This window comes from Chaetura pelagica, unplaced genomic scaffold (assembly GCF_000747805.2).
Source record: "Chaetura pelagica isolate M959 unplaced genomic scaffold, ChaPel_1.0 scaffold43, whole genome shotgun sequence".
NCBI classification, from domain to species: domain Eukaryota; kingdom Metazoa; phylum Chordata; class Aves; order Apodiformes; family Apodidae; genus Chaetura; species Chaetura pelagica.
The window spans coordinates 500,247-523,141 of NW_009952803.1; the positions used below are offsets into that span (position 1 = coordinate 500,247).

General features: G+C 41.2%; 1 protein-coding gene across 2 annotated transcripts in view; it reads left to right on the forward strand.

The window, feature by feature from the left end:
* The window catches only part of STAC (SH3 and cysteine rich domain), a 69,446-nt gene that overhangs the window by 34,036 nt on the left and 12,515 nt on the right, over positions 1 to 22,895 (forward strand). The window contains exons 3-6 of one of the 2 annotated variants that reach the window (XM_009994991.1): positions 12,916 to 13,016; positions 15,042 to 15,123; positions 16,841 to 16,956; positions 21,223 to 21,304. In XM_009994991.1, coding sequence (XP_009993293.1) covers positions 12,916 to 13,016; positions 15,042 to 15,123; positions 16,841 to 16,956; positions 21,223 to 21,304 — 381 coding nt within the window. The remainder of the gene's footprint in view (positions 1 to 12,915; positions 13,017 to 15,041; positions 15,124 to 16,840; positions 16,957 to 21,222; positions 21,305 to 22,895) is intronic. The other variant, XM_009994992.1, reaches the window with a different exon arrangement.

Here is a 22,895-nt window from a genome sequence, read left to right on the forward strand (position 1 = left end):
TCTTTCCCTCCCTGATAGCATTTCGTTCCCTAGGTCTTCCCTTCCCTGTTTGGAGGTTGCTCTTGGCCTGGGAAGGTTGGGCAGAAAGTTGTGTTAGCTTCTGCTGGGATACTGCTTACAGTTACCTGTCTCAAGCACTCCTAGCCAGGGAAGGGACATCTCTGCACCAGGACATCTCTGTGCCGGGACACCAGCGCAGCCCTGTGTCATCTGCTGATCCACAGAGAGATGATCCTGGTGGAGAGATGACCCCGCAGAGTGTTGACCTAGACCCCCACTGGCCGGGGTCCTTGGCATACTCTGGCATTAATGTCCATGGCTTCCTCATCCCCAGGACCTTCCCCCATTTCTCAGACCTCTCCCTGGCCAGAATCTTCACCTTCTCCTTTCTGGGCCCTCTTCTTCTTTCCAAGACCACTTCTTCCTTTCAGAAACCCATTTCTTGGCACCAGCTCTTCTTCCTGGAAACCAAGCTCCCTGTTCCTCCAGTCTAAATAGTGTATGTGCATAAGACCAGGGCACGATCAGCCTGTTAACTAGTGGGTCAGTCTCCTCTTTCTTTATTGATTGGAGGATATGGGAGTTTAGTTTACTGTTATCAGAATTCCCAAGCAGGCCATACTGGTTGCAGACAGCAAACAGCAGGCTCCTTTCTGAGAATTCAGGAGTTCAATTTTGGACATTCACCCATGCATATATAGAGTTACCTGCTGCCTGTGTTCAAAATTTCAGCTATTTTTACCCATTACAGCTTCTGAGTCTAAATATGTATATAGAGCCAGCTTTGTGAGATTCAGCTATGTGCCAGTGCTTTCTAACACATTGACTTGCTTTCTTTTTCTACTCCCTTACCCCCCATTGCCCCTAAATCATGCTTTCAGTGACTTCCTATCAATAACTCCTGCTCCAGTGGAAATCATCTTGCCAAAAGCAAGGTTATCTGATGGATTTGGCTAGACTTTTTTTATCGGCTTTATCACTGTACAAGCCAGGCAGCTGTAGCTACCAAGCCTGTTGTTATACCTATGGGTTTCCTTATCTCTAATAGTGATAACACAAGTATAGCTAATATTTTAATTAAGGTTCTTGGACAACAAACCATGTAGTCCTGCTTGTGCAAGCTACATGCATAGATGCGAATATGGCTAAGTGAAATCTACATGTGGCTTGAGTTTCCTTGGTTTGTTCCTTCTTGAATCCATGGAGAATTCAGACAATACAAACTCCTTCTAACCATGGGCAGTTTATAAGTCATGTATTGAATTATTCTGGTTGATAGAAAAAATCTTAGAAAGCAGATTTTTTGTATTTTTGGTTCAATGATTTAGATATTTAGAAATAAAGTAAAATTTCAGCTTAATGTCTCTATCTTTTCACTCCCTAGATTAACCCACAGGCAGGTAATACTCTTTTTGCATTGCTGAGCTGCAGAAACTTCTGTACCATCATTTGACAGATGTTTTTCTTATTCATTTAAACAATAATTGATGCCAGGTGGAAGTGTACTTGGAGGTGTGCTTTAAGCCAGCACTGCTATGTGTCAAGTACTAAATTCTCTCAGGTTGTAACAGTGAAGGCTGAGATTACCCCTTTCAGCAAACAACAGTAGTGAAGGAATGTCAGTATTTTTTTCTGGAAAAAAAAAAGATACATTAAAAAAAAAAAAAACAACCCAAACTTGTACTTGGGTTGAAAAGTTTAATTTGAATGTTTTTCCATATTTTTTATTTTCAAAACTCTTGAAATATTTTGTTATAAAATATGACTGTAAAGTTCTGTAAAGAAGCAGCACATTGTGACTATCTGTAAAAATAACTTCCTTTAAATCTGAACCGACCAAAATGGTATAACTGCACATCTAATTATGGTGATGCCCTGAATCATCTCTTGTCTGAGTAAATCATGCTGTCTCTTACACCTATAGCTTCTGAGGTAGTTCTCCTCAGCTATGTGTGATCCAAGGGAAAAAAATGGCTTTGGAGCAGAAGCCTGTGTGTGCCCCTACTCTGACCATGCACTAAATTTCAGGTGGTGACACATGTAGTTACCTTCTGTTCCACTTTCCAGCTCCATCACTAGCTACTGTGAAATGGGCAGAAGAGGGAGGGAGATGAATCGTGGCCAGGGTGAGTCACATGTCAGTGTTTCCTGTGAGAAGCCCATTGCTGCAGATGCTGCTAGTCAGGCTGTGCTAACAAAGACCAGGATCAAGGCTGAGAGCTCGTACTGCTGAGAGAGAGTTTTTGCTACAGGAGGAATGAGCCAAAAACCTCAGTAAGCTTGAATCAGCAGAAGGCCAGAGAGCAACTGGCGATTTACGTGATCTGGAGGTTTTTTTAACTAAACCTCTTATAGTCCTCACTGATTGTCCTAATCTTCTGGCACATAGCAGCCTCTCATTTCAAGCCCATTGATGATGGAGCTCTGTAAGCAGCAGGCAATGTTAAAAATCCATTAAGCAGAGAGGATATTAAATCCCTTTTCTGAGAGCAGACCATTCTTCTCTTCCATAACTGGTTTCCCACATTTTCAGCAAGCCCAGAACCCTGCATTTCATTTTGGAGCATAGTGTTCATTCAAATATTTTTTTTTACTGTTTTACAAGTCCTATATAATGTTACAAGGCCCTTGAAAGATCAAGGCTTCGGCACATTTAAGTGGCCCCACAAAATTCAACTGCTTTTCATAATATCTCAAAACACACAGAAAAGGCTGGAACTGGGTAGCTAATCAATTCAACACATTAGAACACAGGTACAAATAACCTGAGTCTGCCAACATGGACATCTTGTTTGAAATCTGACTTTAATCATTGTCGTCTCACACACTATGTTTCCTTATATCACTGGGACTGAGATCAGCTATTGATGTCTGCTTGTCCTCCTTTGGAACACCACACCAGGTTTAATTTCTCTGTGTTCCCTGGTCATGTTCAGCGCTATCATCATCTTTGGAGGAGTTCAGCATGAGGTCCCATAGACAAGTCTATGCCTATCTTCTTTCAGCTATTTTCCTTCTCAACAAAGCAACCTAGTGCAAAGATCTACAAGTACAGTCCCTACAGTCTAGAAAATTGTCTAGAAAAGTAGACATTATTGAGACATTAGTATTGAGACAGCAGTGTCTGTTCGTTTAGAGCAAAGAACATTAGATATGATTTATTGTGTTTGGCTTTTAGAGGACTGGGATTTTTTATTTCAGTAATAGCTAGCTGTTAGTTTATTTATCATGGTGTTCCAGCATCTTAATTAACATTTAGATGATACAAAACCTGAAATGATATTTTAAGAAGTATGGAGGTGGATATTTCCTTTCAGGGACAGACATTTATAGCAAAGCTGCTGAATATGTGAAAAGTGTATTGCAAGAAAACCTCTTGTGGCCACATTTTACAGCAGAGGGCAATGAGTTTCATTCTCTTCTGATCAGCAGACATCAAGAATGAGAATCACTTTCATACCAAAGGACAGGAAATGCATATTTGCTTTTTAAATCTCATTGTTCCTGAACCACAGAATTAAAAGTCTTGCTGCACTGGAAGTTCATTATCAAGGAGCTGCAGACTTGATTTGCAAGAGGAATAAAAGTGTTTCTTCTTGCTTATATATACAATTTAAAACCATGAAGTTAGAAAGGAGAGGTGTTTTTCTTATTTGTCTCGAAGAAAAACCTGCCTCAGTTTTTTCTCAGCATGTTGTTCCTGAAAGAAAACTATGTCACTAGGAAGTCACTTCTAATTTTGTGCACTGTCTTGTAGCCTGCCTACATACAAGGCAACTTTTCTTGCTATTTAAGCATTGGATATTGTTATGGGGAAATTGGGTGGGGTAGGCACTCAGACTCTCATTGACAAGGAATCTAAAAGTTTTTAATTTGTCAAGACAAGTATCATTGCTGGGTATCAAGCCCTATTCTACAGAACATAAATACACAAGTCTCAGCTTCTCCCAACACACAGTCTCATTTAGACAGACTGAAGGTGGACTCAGGGGAATGGGACACTCCAGCCAGTCAAGGAGTTAGGTCCAGGCTTGGCAGCTTGGTCCCAAATGGAGGGGTTCCTCCTCTAGTTCCCATGTGTTGTTGGACATCCCTGTACAGTGTACCCCTGTCCTAAGGAACTACTGATTCATCCTCTCCACAATTCTGCACATTTTGGACTGGCAGACTTAACTGGGGGAAAAAAAACAAACAAAACCCTAAGAAACAACCACGTAAAAAGGCCCTTACTAAAGAGTAAAACCTTTGAAGTCAATCCCATGCTGCCATTATTCATGAAAAATTGCCTAAGTAAGATTTTTGCCTCATTTTCTCTGTGTGTTTTGTACTTTTTCATCCTACATGTCTGCTATTCATGCATAGAGTGCCTTTGTCACCTCGTTCAAATGAGTGTCGATTATCTAGTTAGGTCAAATGAGAAGGGTAAACTTAAAGCACAATTTCATGTCTTGTTGGGAAAAATGCACAGCAGACCACAAAATTATTGTGTGTTCTTTTTATTACTGTTTTGAAAAATCCATTCAGTCTTGTATTTAGCAATGGAAAGCACGATGGGAGAATTGTTAGTAATATCAGTAATTTTAGGTGAGTGAATATTTGTGTATCAGTCAACACACCTGGCAACTGTGCAACCATCAAGCTGAATTTTCAGTCAGGCATCAGCTGGCAATGACTTCCAGCTGTTGACCATCTAGGATGGCTGATCTATAGCTTACGTGATGACCAGCTGAGGATCCACACCTCCATCCTCTCCACAATGTCAGCTAAGACAAACAATGGAGTCCCAGTATCGGTCAAGAAAAAGAGGCAGGAGGCTGCCAGGTATGAGGGCAGAGAAAGAGGGCAGTTCCCAAGGTCGCAGGAAGCACCCAAGAAAGTTGAAGGGCAAGCAAAAAGATGTCCAGCTCATCCTTACAAACTTAAAGATTTGGGAGTATAGGCTCAAGATTGTTCACTTTGAAGGTGTGGATGTCCTGTGTAGAAAATGCCACTCTCTCTACCCACAGGTCTTGTCTGAGGCAGAGCAGGGGAAGGAAGGGGGCAAGTGCTTGTCCAGAAGCAATCGGCTGCTGAGGTGGGAAGTAGCCATGGAGGAAATTTTTCAAATAGTCTCCCTTTCAGCATCAGAGCTTTTACACAAAAACAATTACAAATTAAGAAGGGAGTGGGAGACGAGGTTGCCCTAAGACTTAGAGATGACTGCAGGGGCATCAGTGCCATTTCAGGGACTTTTCTTCTTCTTCTAAGGTGACATCCTAAACCCTTCACATCTACAATAGTGGTCCAGCTTGCTTAAAATTCTCCATTTCCCACAAATTCTGGCATAGAGACAGCTTTCTGGTGATAACTGCAAATGCGCTCGGGGAGAAAGGGGCAACGCAGTCATTATTTTTATCAGCCTCCCACAGCAGAAGTTGAAGTTCTATGGAAAATATGTAATTTTAAATGTATTTGTTTATGAAAGCTCTAAATCAAAACAATTTCTGACTGGCACGTTCCTCTTATCTGGAACGATAAAAAACAGTGGTTGGGTCATAGCTGGGTTAGTTGGAGGTGAGAGTCTTCTGTGTTTCTTTCCCTTGTTCTCATTTATACACCTGAATCTGTTTATCCTCTCTTTTTTCTTCTTCTTTCCTCCTCCCCACCCCCTCCAACCCCCCCCCCCTTACAATCAACATAACATCATGTTGTTACCAGCATTTGCAATTTTCTTTTGCATTTCTCCAGGCTGTAGGTCTTGTTCTCCTTCTTTAGCTAGTAATCTTGCATTGAGCCTTGAAACAACAGGCAAAAAGCACCAGCAAGCAGTGCCGTGGCCATAACTGGACTGGGCAAGAAGATGCTAAAAGTTCCCTTTGCATGTGTGTGACAAACATAATTTTCATTTGCATTCCTTAAGATAAATGTAATTTTCCTGAAATGGAGTTACTAAAATATAGGAGACAGACATAAAGACTTGGAATTAAATTCTGCCCTGTCTCTTCTGTCTCCAAATCTTTCCATTCACCTCTATTGAGGTGTTCTGCTTCAATTTAGGTTTCCTCCAAAAAAGGCTTAGATTTACAAAAGTGATGCAGAGTGTCCTTTTAGTAGTAGAGTCAGATTGTCAGAACTGCTTAAGATCCAATTTTCCATGGCTGTTCTGGAAAACCTAGCCACTGGTTTAGATATTCAAATGGGACCTGACCCAGTTGTGGAATATTTCTAGCAAGACATTATTAAACGTGACCTGCTTCTCAAAACAATGCGTCCTTCCAGTGCTGGGTGTCTGGATGAATTAGCTGGTATCTGAAGAAAATAAGTGTGGCAGAACCTCATTTGTAAGTTTATTTAAGAGCTACCCAGATATCCTGACATGAAATTTCCTCATTTCCTTCCAGTGAGATGCTGTTTCTTTTTTCAGCTTCAGCTTTTTCATTTGCAAAACAAATACCAGCCTTTACAGATTGTGAGATAATTAATAGATACATTCATATCTAGGACACAAAGGACATATGTGCAAATGTGTGTGAGTGGGTTTTACCAATATATATAATTTGAATTATTACATTGACAGGTATGTATATGGGCACTACGAGTCAGCTAAATATGTCCAATATTTTCTATTCTAAACTCCCCATTTTAGCAGCTTGCTATTTTTACAATTTTAACACCAGTGTCTGGGCCATTGTTGCCATATTAGTTTTGGGCCAAATGTTGCTCTTTCATCTCTAAAATAGTCCCACCCAAGTTTTGGCAAAAGTGTTCATAATGCAAGGCATAAAGAGACAAAGACAGTGAGCTCTGAGGCAAGTCCATGGGGCTATTAATCACCTTGTGTATGGAGTTAACTTTATTTGGTACTCAAGAGGTGATGCTTAAGGACACACACTGACTGGTGAAAGTACAAAAGAGTTGAAAGTATTGAATAGAGCTGCCCATTCGTTGAACACTGCCCTACCTGCTCAGTGAATTAAGCAGTCTGCCTTGAAAACAGTGACAATCACATCCCTAGATTGCAATCAAAAATGACTGAACAGAATCTTCATTCTGGCATGCTGAGCATTTAACAATTTGATTAAGTAACCTTTGTGAGGATCTTTGGAGAAGAGGGTGGGAGGGATAGTTACTTTTTGAATGTAATAACAAAGAATCCATCAAAGTTGTTAGTCTACCCCCACTTTGAATGAAAACCAGAGAAAAAAGTAGTTAGTATACTCCATATTTAGCTTAATTGCCAAGCCTTTAGCCCCTGTTTCCGATCCACCAAAAACTGAAAAGATTCCAGATGAGCTAGGACATTTCAGTGAGTTATTTATACCAGCAGCTTCCAGCTGTGCTTTAAGGTTGGTGTAGGAGAATATCTGTTAATGGCAATAAACGGTAGGATGCAATCAGGCTGTCAGCTCTTTAGGGGGACAGGAATCAAACAAGAGAGTGATAGTCAGGCTTACAGGTCATTAGAGTATGTTCAGCAGATGCCCCCAAGGAGAACATTGTAGTATCCTGTTCTGCAGGAACACTCCCCTGCCCCTTCCAGACACTGCTGCAGCCATCTCAAATGTGAACTCGCTTCTTCCCCTTTCCCATACTGCAGTTTACAGGAAGATTAACATCCAGAGGGACCTGGACAAGCTGGAGAAGTGGGCCCAGGTGACTCTCATGAGGTTCAACAAGGCCAAGTGCAGGGTCCTGCACCTGGGCCAGGGCAACTGGCGATATCAATGCAGGCTCGGGGAAGACATGCTAGAGAGCAGCCCTGTGGAAAAAGGGTTAAGGGTACCAGTGGATGAAAAAGCTGGACATGAGTCACCAATGTGCAATTGCAGCCCAGCTCCATCTTGGGCTGCATCAAAAGAAGTGTGGCCAGCAGATTGAGAGAGGTGACTCTGCCCCTCTACTCTGCCCTGGTGAGACCTCAAAAGGAGTACTGCATCGAGCTCTGGTGCACCCAGCACAAGAAGGATGTGGACTTGTTGGAGCGTGTCCAGAGGAGGGCAATGAAAATGATGAGACGGCTGGAGCACCTCTCTTATGAAGGCAGGCTGGGGAAGTTGGGGTCACTCAGCCTGAAGAAGAGAAGACTCCAGGGGGACCTTATAGTGACCTTCCCATACCTGTAAGGGCCCTATGAGGAGGCTGGGGGAGACCTGTTCACAAGGGCATGTAACAATAGGAGAAGAGGTAATGGTTTTAAGCTAGAGAAGAGTAGATTTATGTTGAATATTAGGAAAAAGTTCTTTGATATGAAGGTGGTGGATCACTGGAACAGGTTACCTAGAGAGGTCGTGGGTCTTCATCTTTGGAGACATTCAAGGTTAGGCTTGATGGGGCTCTGAGCAATCTTTTCTATTTGGAGATGGCCTTGCTTATAGTAGGGGAGTTGGCCTAAATGACCTTCCAATCCAATGCATTCTATGATCCTATAATCCAGATGGAATAAACATGCAAAAGACAGGCTTTTAAATTCAAACAAGTTTTGTTATCCTATGACAGATAAGTGAAATGATAAACATTTCCCTCTGTCTACCCCTTTGTAGTGTTGCTGTTATAATCATAGAATCATAGAATGCCAGGTTGGAAGGGATCTCAAGGATTGTTATTATTATATTTATTATTGTCATAACCAATAATTTTTTTTTCAATAATCATAATCAGTAATTTTTCACTTTTAGTCATTAATGGCACTTATTTTCTATGTATATTCAGACCAAATTCCTAGCTTTCTCATGCTCTCTGGGAGAATTCAATGTTTCCACCACCACTGCTTTAGGCATAATCATTACCTCTCTAATACCAGCGTGACTGAATGACTCTCACCATATTGACTCAGCTTCACACAACTTGTTTGCAAGACCTGTATTCTGCCTGTTTTTTTTCCCATTTTAAACTACCAAGATGCCTTTGAAAACCAGTCCTGTTCAGGCAGCTACAAAGTCAACAATCTTGCTTAATTGGGAGGCCAAAAATTGATGCAACAGGCCAGACCTTGGTCTCATTTACACTTACACCAAATGTGGATCCATTCTCCGTAATGTGAGTTGTGGCTTTGCCTTAGTTCTGAATCTCAGGAACCTTCACAATATGTAGTTGTCTAACCTCTGGCATGTAGTTTTGAAATAGCTTAGCCACAGTTTTCTGAAGAGGTTTGATTTAGTGTGATAGAGATTGGAAACTGAAGAGAAAAAAATTATCCTGGGGAAAAAAGAAAATGTGTCTTGTAAAAATGCCATTTTCAGAGCTTGAGATATGGTAGTTAAGTGTAAATGCAGAATAAATGTTTCTTCTTTAAGCCCTTTAGTTATTCCTCAGTGGGAGGCAGGGTAACAATAGGAGAAGAGGTAATGGTTTTAAGCTAGAGAAGAGTAGATTTATGTTGAATATTAGGAAAAAGTTCTTTGATATGAAGGTGGTGGATCACTGGAACAGGTTACCTAGAGAGGTCGTGGGTCTTCATCTTTGGAGACATTCAAGGTTAGGCTTGATGGGGCTCTGAGCAATCTTTTCTATTTGGAGATGGCCTTGCTTATAGTAGGGGAGTTGGCCTAAATGACCTTCCAATCCAATGCATTCTATGATCCTATAATCCAGATGGAATAAACATGCAAAAGACAGGCTTTTAAATTCAAACAAGTTTTGTTATCCTATGACAGATAAGTGAAATGATAAACATTTCCCTCTGTCTACCCCTTTGTAGTGTTGCTGTTATAATCATAGAATCATAGAATGCCAGGTTGGAAGGGATCTCAAGGATTGTTATTATTATATTTATTATTGTCATAACCAATAATTTTTTTTTCAATAATCATAATCAGTAATTTTTCACTTTTAGTCATTAATGGCACTTATTTTCTATGTATATTCAGACCAAATTCCTAGCTTTCTCATGCTCTCTGGGAGAATTCAATGTTTCCACCACCACTGCTTTAGGCATAATCATTACCTCTCTAATACCAGCGTGACTGAATGACTCTCACCATATTGACTCAGCTTCACACAACTTGTTTGCAAGACCTGTATTCTGCCTGTTTTTTTTCCCATTTTAAACTACCAAGATGCCTTTGAAAACCAGTCCTGTTCAGGCAGCTACAAAGTCAACAATCTTGCTTAATTGGGAGGCCAAAAATTGATGCAACAGGCCAGACCTTGGTCTCATTTACACTTACACCAAATGTGGATCCATTCTCCGTAATGTGAGTTGTGGCTTTGCCTTAGTTCTGAATCTCAGGAACCTTCACAATATGTAGTTGTCTAACCTCTGGCATGTAGTTTTGAAATAGCTTAGCCACAGTTTTCTGAAGAGGTTTGATTTAGTGTGATAGAGATTGGAAACTGAAGAGAAAAAAATTATCCTGGGGAAAAAAGAAAATGTGTCTTGTAAAAATGCCATTTTCAGAGCTTGAGATATGGTAGTTAAGTGTAAATGCAGAATAAATGTTTCTTCTTTAAGCCCTTTAGTTATTCCTCAGTGGGAGGCAGGGAGGTAGATGCGAATTATTTCCAAGCTACATAGTCCCACAGTAAACCAAGTGATTAGAAATGACAATGAATTAAAGATTGAAGCTTTTGGGGAGTTATAAGGAATTTCATTTTGATTTACAAAGACTTCTTGTAGGCTCAAGTGTATTACCTAAATACTTTTTCTCCCTTTTGGACCCACGGATTACTTACCCACAGGCAACAAGTGGCATTCAACAATAGAAACATAGTGTTGCTTTTTTATAATTTGCTGTCTTACTCATTTTGCATGACCACAGAACTCTTTTCTGAAGAAGCTGAGCTTTGATTTTTGAAAGTAGCACAGATATTTTGCATTCATTTTGCACATCATTTGAATGTGCAGTTATATTAACAAATGTGGCTCTTCTGTGATCACATGGTTATAGCATGTAAGCCACCTTGTAATGTTAACACTAGAATGTGTGGAAGACTGTAACAGCCAGCAGAATGAGCTGTGGGACTGACTGCCTTTTCAGCTGAATCTCACAGCTAATTTGGTAAAGCAGGTAGGAGTTACCCTAGTACAGACCAACATCAGAGGAGAATTAGATCCAGTGTAGACACTGACACTAAATGCATGATGTATAGGCAAAGTATGATGTCATTTTCCTTTTTTTTTTTAATTCTGATCTAGAAATATAATTTAAAAAATGTGAAGGAAGTCCTGTTTTCTCACTGTGCCAGTTGTTGACCATCAGGAAGGGTGATTCAGTATTCCATCTTCAGTAATAAAAATACAAAGCCGCTGAAGTCAATATTGTTTTGAGCATGTGTTATTGAAAAGAAGCTCTAAGTGAAAAAATCCTCACAGCACAGAAATCCAAGTGTAGCCATGCAGGGGAAGAAAAACACAAAACAAACAAATGAAAAAAACCTACAGTGATGTGATTTTCTAGTAAATCCTGTGCTTACTGGGAAAAAAGACCCCAGGAATGAGGCTAGACGTGCACTTGCCCGAGCAGTGAGGTATCAAAATACATTGGCTCAGCAGAGGGGGGCCAGGCAGGCAACAAGCAGGAAACAGGCACTGACCCCACTCCATGGGAGTCCCCAGGGTGCACCCCACACTCAACCTCATTCACTGCCCATCTCTCAACAGCCTCAGTAGGAAGGCAGGGATGATGTCAGTTCCCTGTCCTACAAGAAACGCACAAGTGAAGTGTCTGAGCCTGGCTCACTGCAATTGCTCCCAGCTCCTCCAGTCTGCCTCTATCTGGCTTGAAATTGGCCACTTCATGGACCTCTTCCCCTGAAAGCAGTCCTGTCAAGGCTCGGGTTTTGTCATGGATTGATGAAACCTTCCCTGAAGTGTTTCTTTCAGATATAGCATTTCACTGAATGAAGTCAGCAGTGTGTACATGGCTTTAACTTATCAAATAACCACGAGCTACATGAGTACTTTCAGATGCAGAATCCTCTGACTAATATTCCTGTCATGTCTGACTAATAAGGGCTGGTTAAAATGTCAAGAGGTTTTTTGGGTTTTTTTACTACCTGGTTTCTTACTCAATCTCACAGTAGATGATAATGAACTGACATGTTGTTTGCTCTTTACGTTTATACAGTCCCATGGGGATAAAAGAGTTGCTGCAGCTTAACTGCTTCTGCATGGTTTAGGAAGTCTTAGGGATGTATGAATAAGAGTGACTTTTCCTGCCTGGAAGCAAGCAGACTCAGCTCTGTCATTAAGAAGTAGGTCCACATTGAAGATAATGACGAACTACTGCTGCTCAATTGAGAGAAGTCTGCTTCTGTAAGGCAGAGTTTCTCCTGGAGCTCCCCTACCTGAGGTGCTGAACTTTTCCACTGCCAGTGAAGGAGACCAAGGTCAGACCCATCCCATCCCCACTGCCCCACTCAGGGACAGGGAAGGAGTTCTTCCTGTGCCCTCTGAGCACTGGCCCATGGAGGTGAGAGCAGCACTCCCTGGGCAAATGAGTGGGCATTGGTAAGGGAGCAGGCTTAGAACTTTCACATACCTCTGGAACTACCCCTCACCCATAAATCCTGGCCCTCCACTGGTGGTCTGGCTCCCCAGGGTAGCTCCAGAGCCTGGGTGCTCCTTCAGTGGCTCCTTCAGTCATGCACAGCTCTCATGCCTAGGCCTTTCTAAATAGCAATGAGATTTTGCCTGATGTTCATGAGACAGAAAGATCACCCATAAGACTATTGCACAACAGAGCATAATCCAATATATGTTTAAAGGCAGCAATAGCCTAAGGAAGAGCCTGGGGGAGAAATGTCGATAATGGAGTGGCTTTCTTTACATAAAATGCATGCATAAATGTGTATAAAAAAACATGTAGGCAGACCAAAGAGCAATGTCAATAAATACTCCACTGCAACTGACTTCCCCATCAGTTCTTTCAGGTCATTTGTTAAATGCATGGAAACTATTGATTTTGTCTAATTAAATAATTGTTGTGCATCTCACAGGGACAAACGCCAAGCACGGACTGCGCTGCAAGGCTTGTAAGATGAGCATCCACCACAAGTGTGCAGACAGTATTGGACAGCAGCGCTGCATGGGCAAGCTGGTAAGTGAGCAGCTCAGGGCAGCAAGTGTGGTGGGAGGCACATGCTTGTGCTGCAGCCACTTGCTCTGTGTGCCTGATCCCCTGGCAGGCCCTTAGCTGGTACATTGAGAGACCTCACACCAGGTCACTTTACTGAAGTGAGAAAAGTGAAGCCAGGTGGTGCCCTCATACCAGTTTGGGGCAGTTGCTGCTACTCAAAAACCTGAACAAAAATGGAACACAAATCTGGTCTGCTTTGGGGATATGAAACGAGTCACATAATCAAAATTGCACTAAGTGTCAGAATTCATTCCCTTGATCTAAATGGTGCTTGCTGTAGTACAAATCTCTCAAGGAACTCTATAAATTAATCAAAATACTGGGGTGGATTTTAACAAATGAAAAATCCTTCAAATTATGTTTTATTGTTTTTTCCACTGTTAGGACTTGATGCAAAACCATAATTCATCTTAAAAATAAAACCAAAGCATATTTCACAAATGGGGCACTAAAGAGTTGAAGCAATCTCTTCATAGGAGTGACTGAGAGGAGACCTGCTTCTGTATGGACACAGAACCTCAGTGCCCAGGTCACCTTCTGAGCAGCAAATTCTCATTATTGGTTACTTGTGGAAAAAGAACTTGGAAAAATGACCATTTGAAATATGAAAACAGAATACATATCTTCATGTTTCATATGTTCTCATATTTATTGCAGCCTCAAGTCACTTGAGACAAATATGAGCTAAAACCAAACTGTGTTAAATGATGAAAATAATCAAGCATTGACTTCAAAGGGGTAGAGAACCCACCTGTCTGTGGAAAGATCTTTTCCCTCCAAGAGTATTCAGTGAATGTTACTGCTGTTTAAACACCTGTGAAAAATCTTGATGCATTTGAACCATAATCACAGCCCTACTGTGAGGCATTCTGGTATAGGAAGTTGGTCTGTTAAGAGCTGAATGACCTCGTTGCCAGACTTGCACAAGCCAAATATTAAATCATGTGAATTGTTTCACACATTTCTGTATTCCAGCCTCAGCTCTCATGATTATTAGTATACAAAAGCAGAAAAGTTGAGCCCAAACCTAAAGCAGGAAATGGTCCAGCAAAGTCATGGGAGTCTTATGAGCTCACGTGTCTGAATCTGTTTTGTTTGGAGACAAACTGAGGCTGGGGAATCTAGAATTTGTTCCTCTGAGAAACCAAATTTTTCAATCCCCTCATTCCTTCTGAATCCATACTGCAGTTCATGAGCAAAAGAACAAGTTGTATATAATTTTTTTATATATACTGAACATAGGACACAGAAAATATGCACATCCCCATGAGGCTTTTCCACTTCTCACTGTGGCTGAAAGTTCTCACAGCCCACAAAAATTAGAAATCTGAGAGACCTTTTGTGACTTTCCAATACCTTGAAGGGCATTTCCAAAGACTTAGATGTTAGCATATTCAGTTTTGGTACTCATCTGGTGACAACTTGGGGAGTTTTTTGACCTTATAAGGTAAAAAAACAAAAACAAAACAGTGGAAGCTGCGGTCAGTCAGCAGCAAAACTTAGAAAAACCTATAGAAAAGCTCTAAATTCCTTGAGTTTCACAAGTGTATACATGGGAACCTGAGGATTTGGAGTTATGGAGATATTTGGAGTTATGGTGGGGAAGAATAGTTTCATGTTTAGCAAATACAAAACAATGCAATTTCACATTACATAAGAAGAAAGGGAGAAGGAAACTTCCCAGAACCTCGAATGATTCAGCACCTCTGCTGCAATTAATTATCACTGCTTTTACGTAAGACAGAAGAAAAAGAGGGCCTGAAAATTAGTCCCTCCTCCTTCCACATAAATACAGGAAATTGTTTTTTCCAGGAGAAAAGTCAAACAAAGCCCTGATCTATAAACCCTGCAGTGACTCAAGAACAGGAGGCAAATTTCCAGCCTCACTGCCCGGTTGCACAACTAGCAGAAGAGCTGAGGTTATTTCTACTCCACCAGTGGTGGCAGCAAATGCACTTCATTTGTTTTTGCTTTCTCTCCCTCCAGCCAAAGGGATTTCGACGGTACTACAGCTCACCACTACTCATTCATGAACAGTTTGGCTGCATCAAAGAAGTGATGCCTATTGGTAGGTTTTGATTGCTTTTCAGTTCAGTCTCCCTTTGGCAGTGCTCTGCAACAGCAGCGGCAGACTTCCAGCCCTGGTATTTGCCCTCAGCAGCCTTCCAGCTCCTTTCAGTGACTGGATGTCCTTCTGCCATCTCAGGAAAGGACCACTTCAAAGATACAAAGCTGGAAGAGGAGAGGGTGTGTTTATTGTGCATTTCACTCAAAACCCCATACATACAACCTGTCAGTGATCACCCTGTTTATAGTAATAAGTACCTGAGCTCAAGATAGGAACTTAATAGGGAGGAAATACTGGAATACTGAGGTGAATATCTGAGCTGGGAAGAAAAAGATGAAGGACAAAACAAGCTTGAGACGTTCAAACCACTGGTCTGGATTTTAAGGGACTAGGTTCCTGTCATTTTTCAACCACATTTCTTTCTGCATAGTTTTCCTAATTGACCATGTATACATATTGTCCAAGTATTGAAAAGACCAAATTTTGCTCTCTGTAATAGCAAACTCCTGAAAAGAAACATTTTGAAGTGGAGAAGTTGAGTTGATTCTGAAAAATATTTCTGCCCACCAATATTCTGATCTGGCAAGCCCAGCAGTACAAAAAGTGAAGAAGCCAAATCTAGGCAGTCAGTTTAAATGTCTGGTCTGAGTACGTTCACTTTGTTGTTTTCAGCAGTTAAAAAAAGAACAAAAATAACTGTAATCTAAGTTTCTCTTTCTAAAAATCATCTGTCATTTTTTTGTCAGAAGCAATAGAAACATTCTTAACAAACTGGCTAAAAAATGAGGTGTGTTTTTCTCTCATCAAAATTCAAAATCCCATGTATTTTCTCAGTACTTAGGCTATAATTTATCTTCTTCCACAAATTTCTACAAATGTACTATATTCTATGTGTCTAGTGCCTTGTATGTCAATGAAGGCTGAGGTATAATAAGGAGGTATGTAGAAGAGGATTTGAACCAGATTTGCTCATTGGAGACATCCGTTTCTGTACCATGGGAGGTGACTTTGGGACCAGCTATGAGAGAGGGAGTGAGAATTGAACCAATGGCCATGGGGTGGTGGCCTTCTGGCTACCCCTAGGCTGAGCTGAGCAACATGGAACACATTCCCAACAAGAAGCACCTACTCACACTTGCCTTCAGACCCCATATGGCCCCACAGGGGGATGTCAGTATCTTTCAAGGAAGACCCAGGCCATCCTGTTTATCCAAATTAGCCAAGTAGTAGCACTGTGAGGGTATATGGATAAAGGTGATAGCCCACTCATACCACAAAGATCCTCAGGGGTTTTCCTTTCAAGCATCTACTTTTGAGAGCAATCCAAGAGGTCAGTAGTAGGAACAGGCAGCAAACATGGATTAAATCTTCCTGCTACTTTGTCTTCCTTGCCTCAGTGTAGGAAGCATCAGCAGTGAGTAGAGAAGGAGGGCAGCAGGTGAAGATAGACAAGGTAATGGCAGGGACCTGAAGTGTCTGCATAAGGGAAAGATGGTCTTTGTGGGAGCAGAGAGGCAGCAGAAAATTAGCTGAAAGACAGCAAAAGCCAATTCCACTAAGTTAATAAAAGACTTCTTATGAGGATAGTCTCTCAACTTGTATTTCTAAACATACCCTTGAAAATCTTGGTAGAGGCAGGTGCTTCTTCAAGTGGAGCAGGAACGTGACCAGAAATTTCTTCAAGGGACTGATGTAACTTTTGCTCCCTCTGTTGCAGCCTGTGGAAATAAGGTCGACCCTGTGTATGAAACTCTCCGCTTTGGGACTTCCTTAGCTCAGAAAACCAAAAAGGGCAGTTCTGGAAGTGGGTCTGAGTCTCCCAACAGAAACTCTGTAAGTATCCCCCATTTTTCTTTCATTTTCTTTGAGGAAGAGCAGCAAATATTAATTCACAGGAGTTTGTATCAGAGTCCACAAAATTGTGTTTCAAACTGTAAAAAAATAATCTCCCTCCCAGCTTCCAAAATTGGACCAGAAAATATGTTATTTTTGCAAACTTGGGGTTTAAGACTCTTTTAGGAAGCTCTTGAGAAGAAGAGAAAAATACAAGTTAAATAAATAATCTTTTATCAGATTGGAAAAGGAAATTATGTTATTTTGAAAATATTATTTTATCAGATTGGAAAAGGAAATTATGTTATTTTGATTTTGCATATCTATGTAAAAGTGGAACAGAGATTTTTAACAGTCATGCTGGAGAAGACGTGCCCTGCCTGCTGGCAGTGGTGATCTTTTACCCTTCAAACAAGTGATGGCAGTGGGTTGGAGTCCTCAGAGGCTAGATTTAAAAGTACAAGCTCCACAGTACAAGCTCAGCCAAAATTAAGTCACTGCTGCTGCAATTAGACAGTGGACTGGCCCCTCTGCCTGTGCCCAGCTAGGACTAAGGAGGGAGGCATCACAGATTTGGGCTTGTCTCTCCAAAACACAAATGCAGGCAGGTGTGCTCAGTTTGTTGTACTTGGACAGGGAGATCTTCACCTTTGTGTTAAACCTTCTCATTCACTCTCCCCTATAATAAAAGTCACTTTCTTCAGGACTAAGGCAGAAGAGCTGGAGAAGGACAAAGGAAGCGGTAGTTCCTTTAGCCTTGCCTTTGCTAAATCCATACCTAGTTCAACAATAACACCAATATCTTTCTTACAGAAATTATTATTTCAACAATATTTGGACCTGTGAGATGAGGAGCTCATTCATGGTCTTGAAGGAACATTTCATACCCTCTCACTTCTCAAAAACAGGCACTGAACCCTGTGCTTGGGGCTCTCTTTTTTCCCAAGAGATCTTCCCAACTTGCCTCCCTTTGCCAAAAAAAAACAAACCACAAAAAAAACCCTAAAAAAACCCACACTAAAAAAAACCCACAAATAACCAAAAAAACAACAAACAAAAAAAAAAACCCAGCAATCAAACCAAACAAAAAACATGATGAGATTTTCTCCCCAGGCCTTAAAGCAGGCACTTAAATGTTTAATTTAAAGTTGTACTGAAATCTGATTGTGTTTGGTACAGCATTTCCCTGGCACTTAAATGTATGCTTACTCATATGGCTGAACTGTAACCTCAGGTGGTATACGTGGCCTCTAAACAGATGTATATTTGTGTCAGATGGGAAGAAAGACAGACAAATTTAAAAAAGGATTAAGTGAAACTTGCAAGGAAGTTATTAAAGGACATGTCCTCTATCTACCTTTATTCATGCCTTAAGAGGAATTTGGTAATTTCTATTCTTTTTTTAAATCCAAAGTGACTCTACCACCTGTCACTGTGATTACAATTCTTTCTTTCAGTTATTCAATTTACTTTGAAACAGAAGTTCTACAAATGTAATTATTGCATTCTAAATCAATAAGGCATTATGCTGAATTATAAATGGCAACTCAAGCATAGAAATCACGAATGCTGTGTCAGCTTGCTCTAGGGAGCTGATCATAACTAAGTAGGGAGTGGGTGTAGAATGAGGAACACAAGTTCATTATGGGAATTTCTCCAGGGTATTGAGGCTGAGAGAGAATACAACATGTGTCAGTATACAGAAAATAGAAGGCATTAGAGAACTAGATAAACAGATGTAAAACCATAACTTCTATCCAGGCAAGCCTGTGGATCGAAACAAGGATTAAAACCAGGGGCAGCAAAACAACCCTGATCTAACCCAGGCCAACCCTGATGTGTGACTCAGCAGCAGGCACTCACCAGAACAAGGACACGACACAGAGCCCTTAGAGTCCAGGTAAAAATGCAGCAGAGCATTTGAGCTGGCAGCACATGTGCAGTTAATAACAAACACGGACAAATATATTTCGTCAGTGGTTCTCGCTTCTGTGCTGCTCTGCTCCTCTCCAAGCAGAAGCAGCGATGCAGCTGTGAGGCTGACAGAATCACTAGGACTTTGCAGCTGGTCTATGCCCCAGCCCTGGGAGCTGGGGAGTGCTTCAAGGTTCTGCCAAGTCACCAAACCAGGCATTCCAGGGACATGGCAACACCTGGCATCCTGCTTCACCTCGCAGGTGGTGTCCAAGCTGTCAAAGGGCTAGCCCTGGGTTCCTGATGAAGGTATTATTAAAAAGGTGATTAGCCTACAAGCCATGCCTCTACAGCCATGAAGCTTTGAGGACTGCAGTTCATGTGTCTGTGTGAAGCAGAGATAACTGTCTTGCTCTAGCCAAGGTATTTTTAACATGACTGAGCAGTGTGGACACACCCACTGTGATTTCTCATCTTGGATTCTGCATTTCCCATAAAAGAAAGTGGCCATATGCTCCAGATTTACTACCTACTGCTTTCTTCAAGAATGTGCTTCTGCAACCCACATTTATACAAAAAGTCACTTGAGGTGATGTAAATGTGATTCCAGTTTTTGTTAGTTTTTCATGGATCAGATCTTCTCAAAAGCAGCTTTGTATCTCTATCATTTCTATTAGACCATTTGTCATACAGCCCTTGACTGAAAAGTCATTAAAGGTAACTGAGGCTACTTCAGGAGGTTTTAGATGAGGTATATACTGAAGAAACAGATACTGCACACCCATATGAAGTATGAAGCTGGTTTATGAAGACTGAAGAACATGCTGTAGCCATGAGCTGAAAAATAACTGAGAGTTACCATTGCAGCAAAATCAGTCTTTCCCTTCTCCATTCAGCAGCTAGAAATCCTTAGACATGCTCTACACCGACCCCGTGCAAGCATTGTTATTGCAGTGCATTGTCACCCAGAGGTGACCCACTTGTGCAAGATGCAAAACAAGCATGACCTGCTGCACAAGGCTAACAGAGCAGTAAAGTAGAAGGCTCTTCAAACAGCAAGGGAAACAAGATAACCACAATATATCTGTGGCACAAATCTACTTTTAACCTCTTTGTTCATTAGCATCTTTAGATGGAGGAGTAGCTAGAAAAGTATTAGATAAAAAAAGCTTTTTTGTCAGCACTAGTAAAAGCAGAAAAAATGTATAAAAATCTATAAAGCAATTCAGATTTTGTGATGCCTGAACAAAAGCAGTGAACATTCCTCATTTGGCTTTTCTTCCTGCAATGTAGACAAAGGTCTGCAAAGCAATGGACAGAGCTATGTGCACATTATAATTATAGGCTGTCATGGAATAATTAAGTCCTCTCAAATGTCTTAAAATTCTGTTAACTGGAAATAAATAAAGTGTAGGAGCATATAAGAATTTAGAGCTTTTCAGATTAGAGAGACCACCTGACCCAAGTTCAATGTTTGTGAGGTTTATGGTTATTTTACCCAAAACAAATCACATGTGGGGAGTTCAAAAACAAAATTTCGTAAGATCAGATGCAGACAGAGTTGTTTGGAGCAGCTCCTGGTTCTTGTCAGGCTATACAAGGGAAGTCAACTATCCAACCAAGGAATCTGGTGCTTTATGCACAATATACTTCTGAGCCTTGGAATTATGTCATCCCACATTTTCCTACACCCTAGAACAATGGGTCCCTAATAATGATTGGCATTAATATGGTACAAATAAAAAAATATAGTAGCTCTAACAACGGTATTTCCTAACCATGCCAGCCAGATGACTGTTTAAAAAGAGAAGGCAGATATTTAAAGACCAACTTTCCTCCATCAAACTCCAGCTTCTTCTTTCACAGTGTGTTAACAGAATTAAAATCACCATTACATTGCAGTTATTTTACTGAGTAATGTATTCAGGGTTAATAAATTAATAGTCAATAGTTTCAATTAATGTCCAGTCTCCTTGGTAGACAGCTATTTGATATACCTGCAAGATGTACAAGTTCCCCCAACCCCTTTCTATTTTATACAGAGAACCATATTAACATAATCCTTTGGTCCTTAAGTTTCACTTCACTTTACTTTATACTGCAGAAATCTTTTGTAGTCCAGACTGAAAAATTGGTCTGGAGTTCTTTCTGGGCTTCAGCTGCTCCCTGTGAAGCAGGTATTTGTTGTGCATCACCAGATACAATGTTTTCTGTAATCCCATTATGCTGACTTGCTCTATTCTGGTAGAACACAAGTACTACATTCCTCAAAAGCTCTTGTATGGTCTTATTTACCTCATTGCTCACTTTTTCTGGCTTATCCCATCTCATTTGTTCTTTCTGTCCCTGCAGACAGCTGACCTGGCAGAAGTTCCTGAGGAAGGCGGTAGCTTTGCAGGCACCCTTGATGCAAGCAGGAAACGCAGCAACAGTGGTGAGTGTTAGGCCAGGATAGCATCTTCAGATGTATGTGCCTGTGTACGACCTGTTTCAGATTGTTTTGGGGGGTTTTGTATGACATGTCCATGTTTTAACAGTATTCTGATTTTCAGAGTGGGAGGTAAGTGGGGCACGTGCTGGTGCAAGAATTTGGGGAGTGCTTTTTGCCATTCAGGTGAAATCCAAGCCACCAGTTTTTTAATTTGTTGCGTCCAGACCGGACAAGGTTCAGGTCCATTCCCTATGTCCTGTGCTTCATGAACATGGCTGTAGACTAATCCCTTAACATACTTCAGATCCACATTGGGAGAGTGGAGCAAAAATAATACTTCTCTTCCATATGTTTGCCTATGTCTCTATATAGCCATCCTCTTTAGGACAGGAAATGAATCATACAATATCCATGTGTCTGTAGAATACCCAACATGATCAATCCTGGTTATAATTGCAGCTTCTCAGTAGAACTATAGAATGTGCCCAGTAATATTAAGAGCTCAATTCCTTTGTCTGCTTTGTGGTGCAAGAGTAATGTTTTTACAGTATTAGTGTGATGGGATTTTGAGACCAATTGAGAGCTTAGTAATGAAATCTTAGCCACTGAGGAATGGTGTTTGTGACCCTGTTCTTGAAATCAGCCATAATGAGGGAAGCAATAGAGTACAAAGGGGTTTGGAGCACTAAGCAAAATTTCAGGCCCAAACCACCTGAGCAACTTCTCTAACGGCACCTGAAGGCTGCTTTCCTCAGTCTCATTGGAGATGTTGTGGTATGTTGACCCTGGCTGGATCTTAGAATCACAGAATCTTAGGGGTTGGAAGGGACCTCGAAAGATCATCCAATCCAAGCCCCCTGCCAGAGCAGGGTCACCCAGAGCACATCACACAGGAACGTGTCCAGGCAGGTTTTGAATGTCTCCAGCGAAGGAGAATCCACAACCTCTCTGGGCAGCCTCTTGCATTGCTCTGTCACTCTCACAGTAAAGAAGTTTGTTCTGATGAAGTTTGTTCATCAACATTCATTGCTGATGGGCTTGAGCTTGGGCTTGGGTTCGATCTTGGCCTAGGGCTTCGGCTCGGCCAGTGGTGGGTCCATCTTGGAGCCAGCAGGTGTTAGCTCTGTCAGACACAGAGGAAGCTTCCAGCAGCTTCTTGCAGAAGCCACCACTGTAGCCCCCCTGCTACAAAAACCTTGTCACACAGAGCCAATACAGATGTGCACCACAGAAATAATTTGCAGTGAGCATAGCTTTCTTCTGCTAGATCCCCAGTGCTCCTTACATGCTGCTAGCAATTCCAGTAAGTGAAATGCCAGCTTCAGCTGTCCATTCCCATTTTGTGCTACCTCCTTCCTCCTTTCCTCTTGTAATGGTCTTAACAGTTGTCCTCACTGCGTTCAGTCATTTCCTTCCTCTCATTTTGTGAGCATCCCATCTGTATTAACTGCTTTCTCCCTACAATTTTTTAGGTTTTTCTGCCTTGCAAGTGCAAGTTGACCTGACCTGGTGAAAGATAAACAATTCAGTCTGCTTTACATTGTTTAATTGTGCCTACCAGAGATAAGTTTGGCCCTGGTTTGGTTTCCAGATA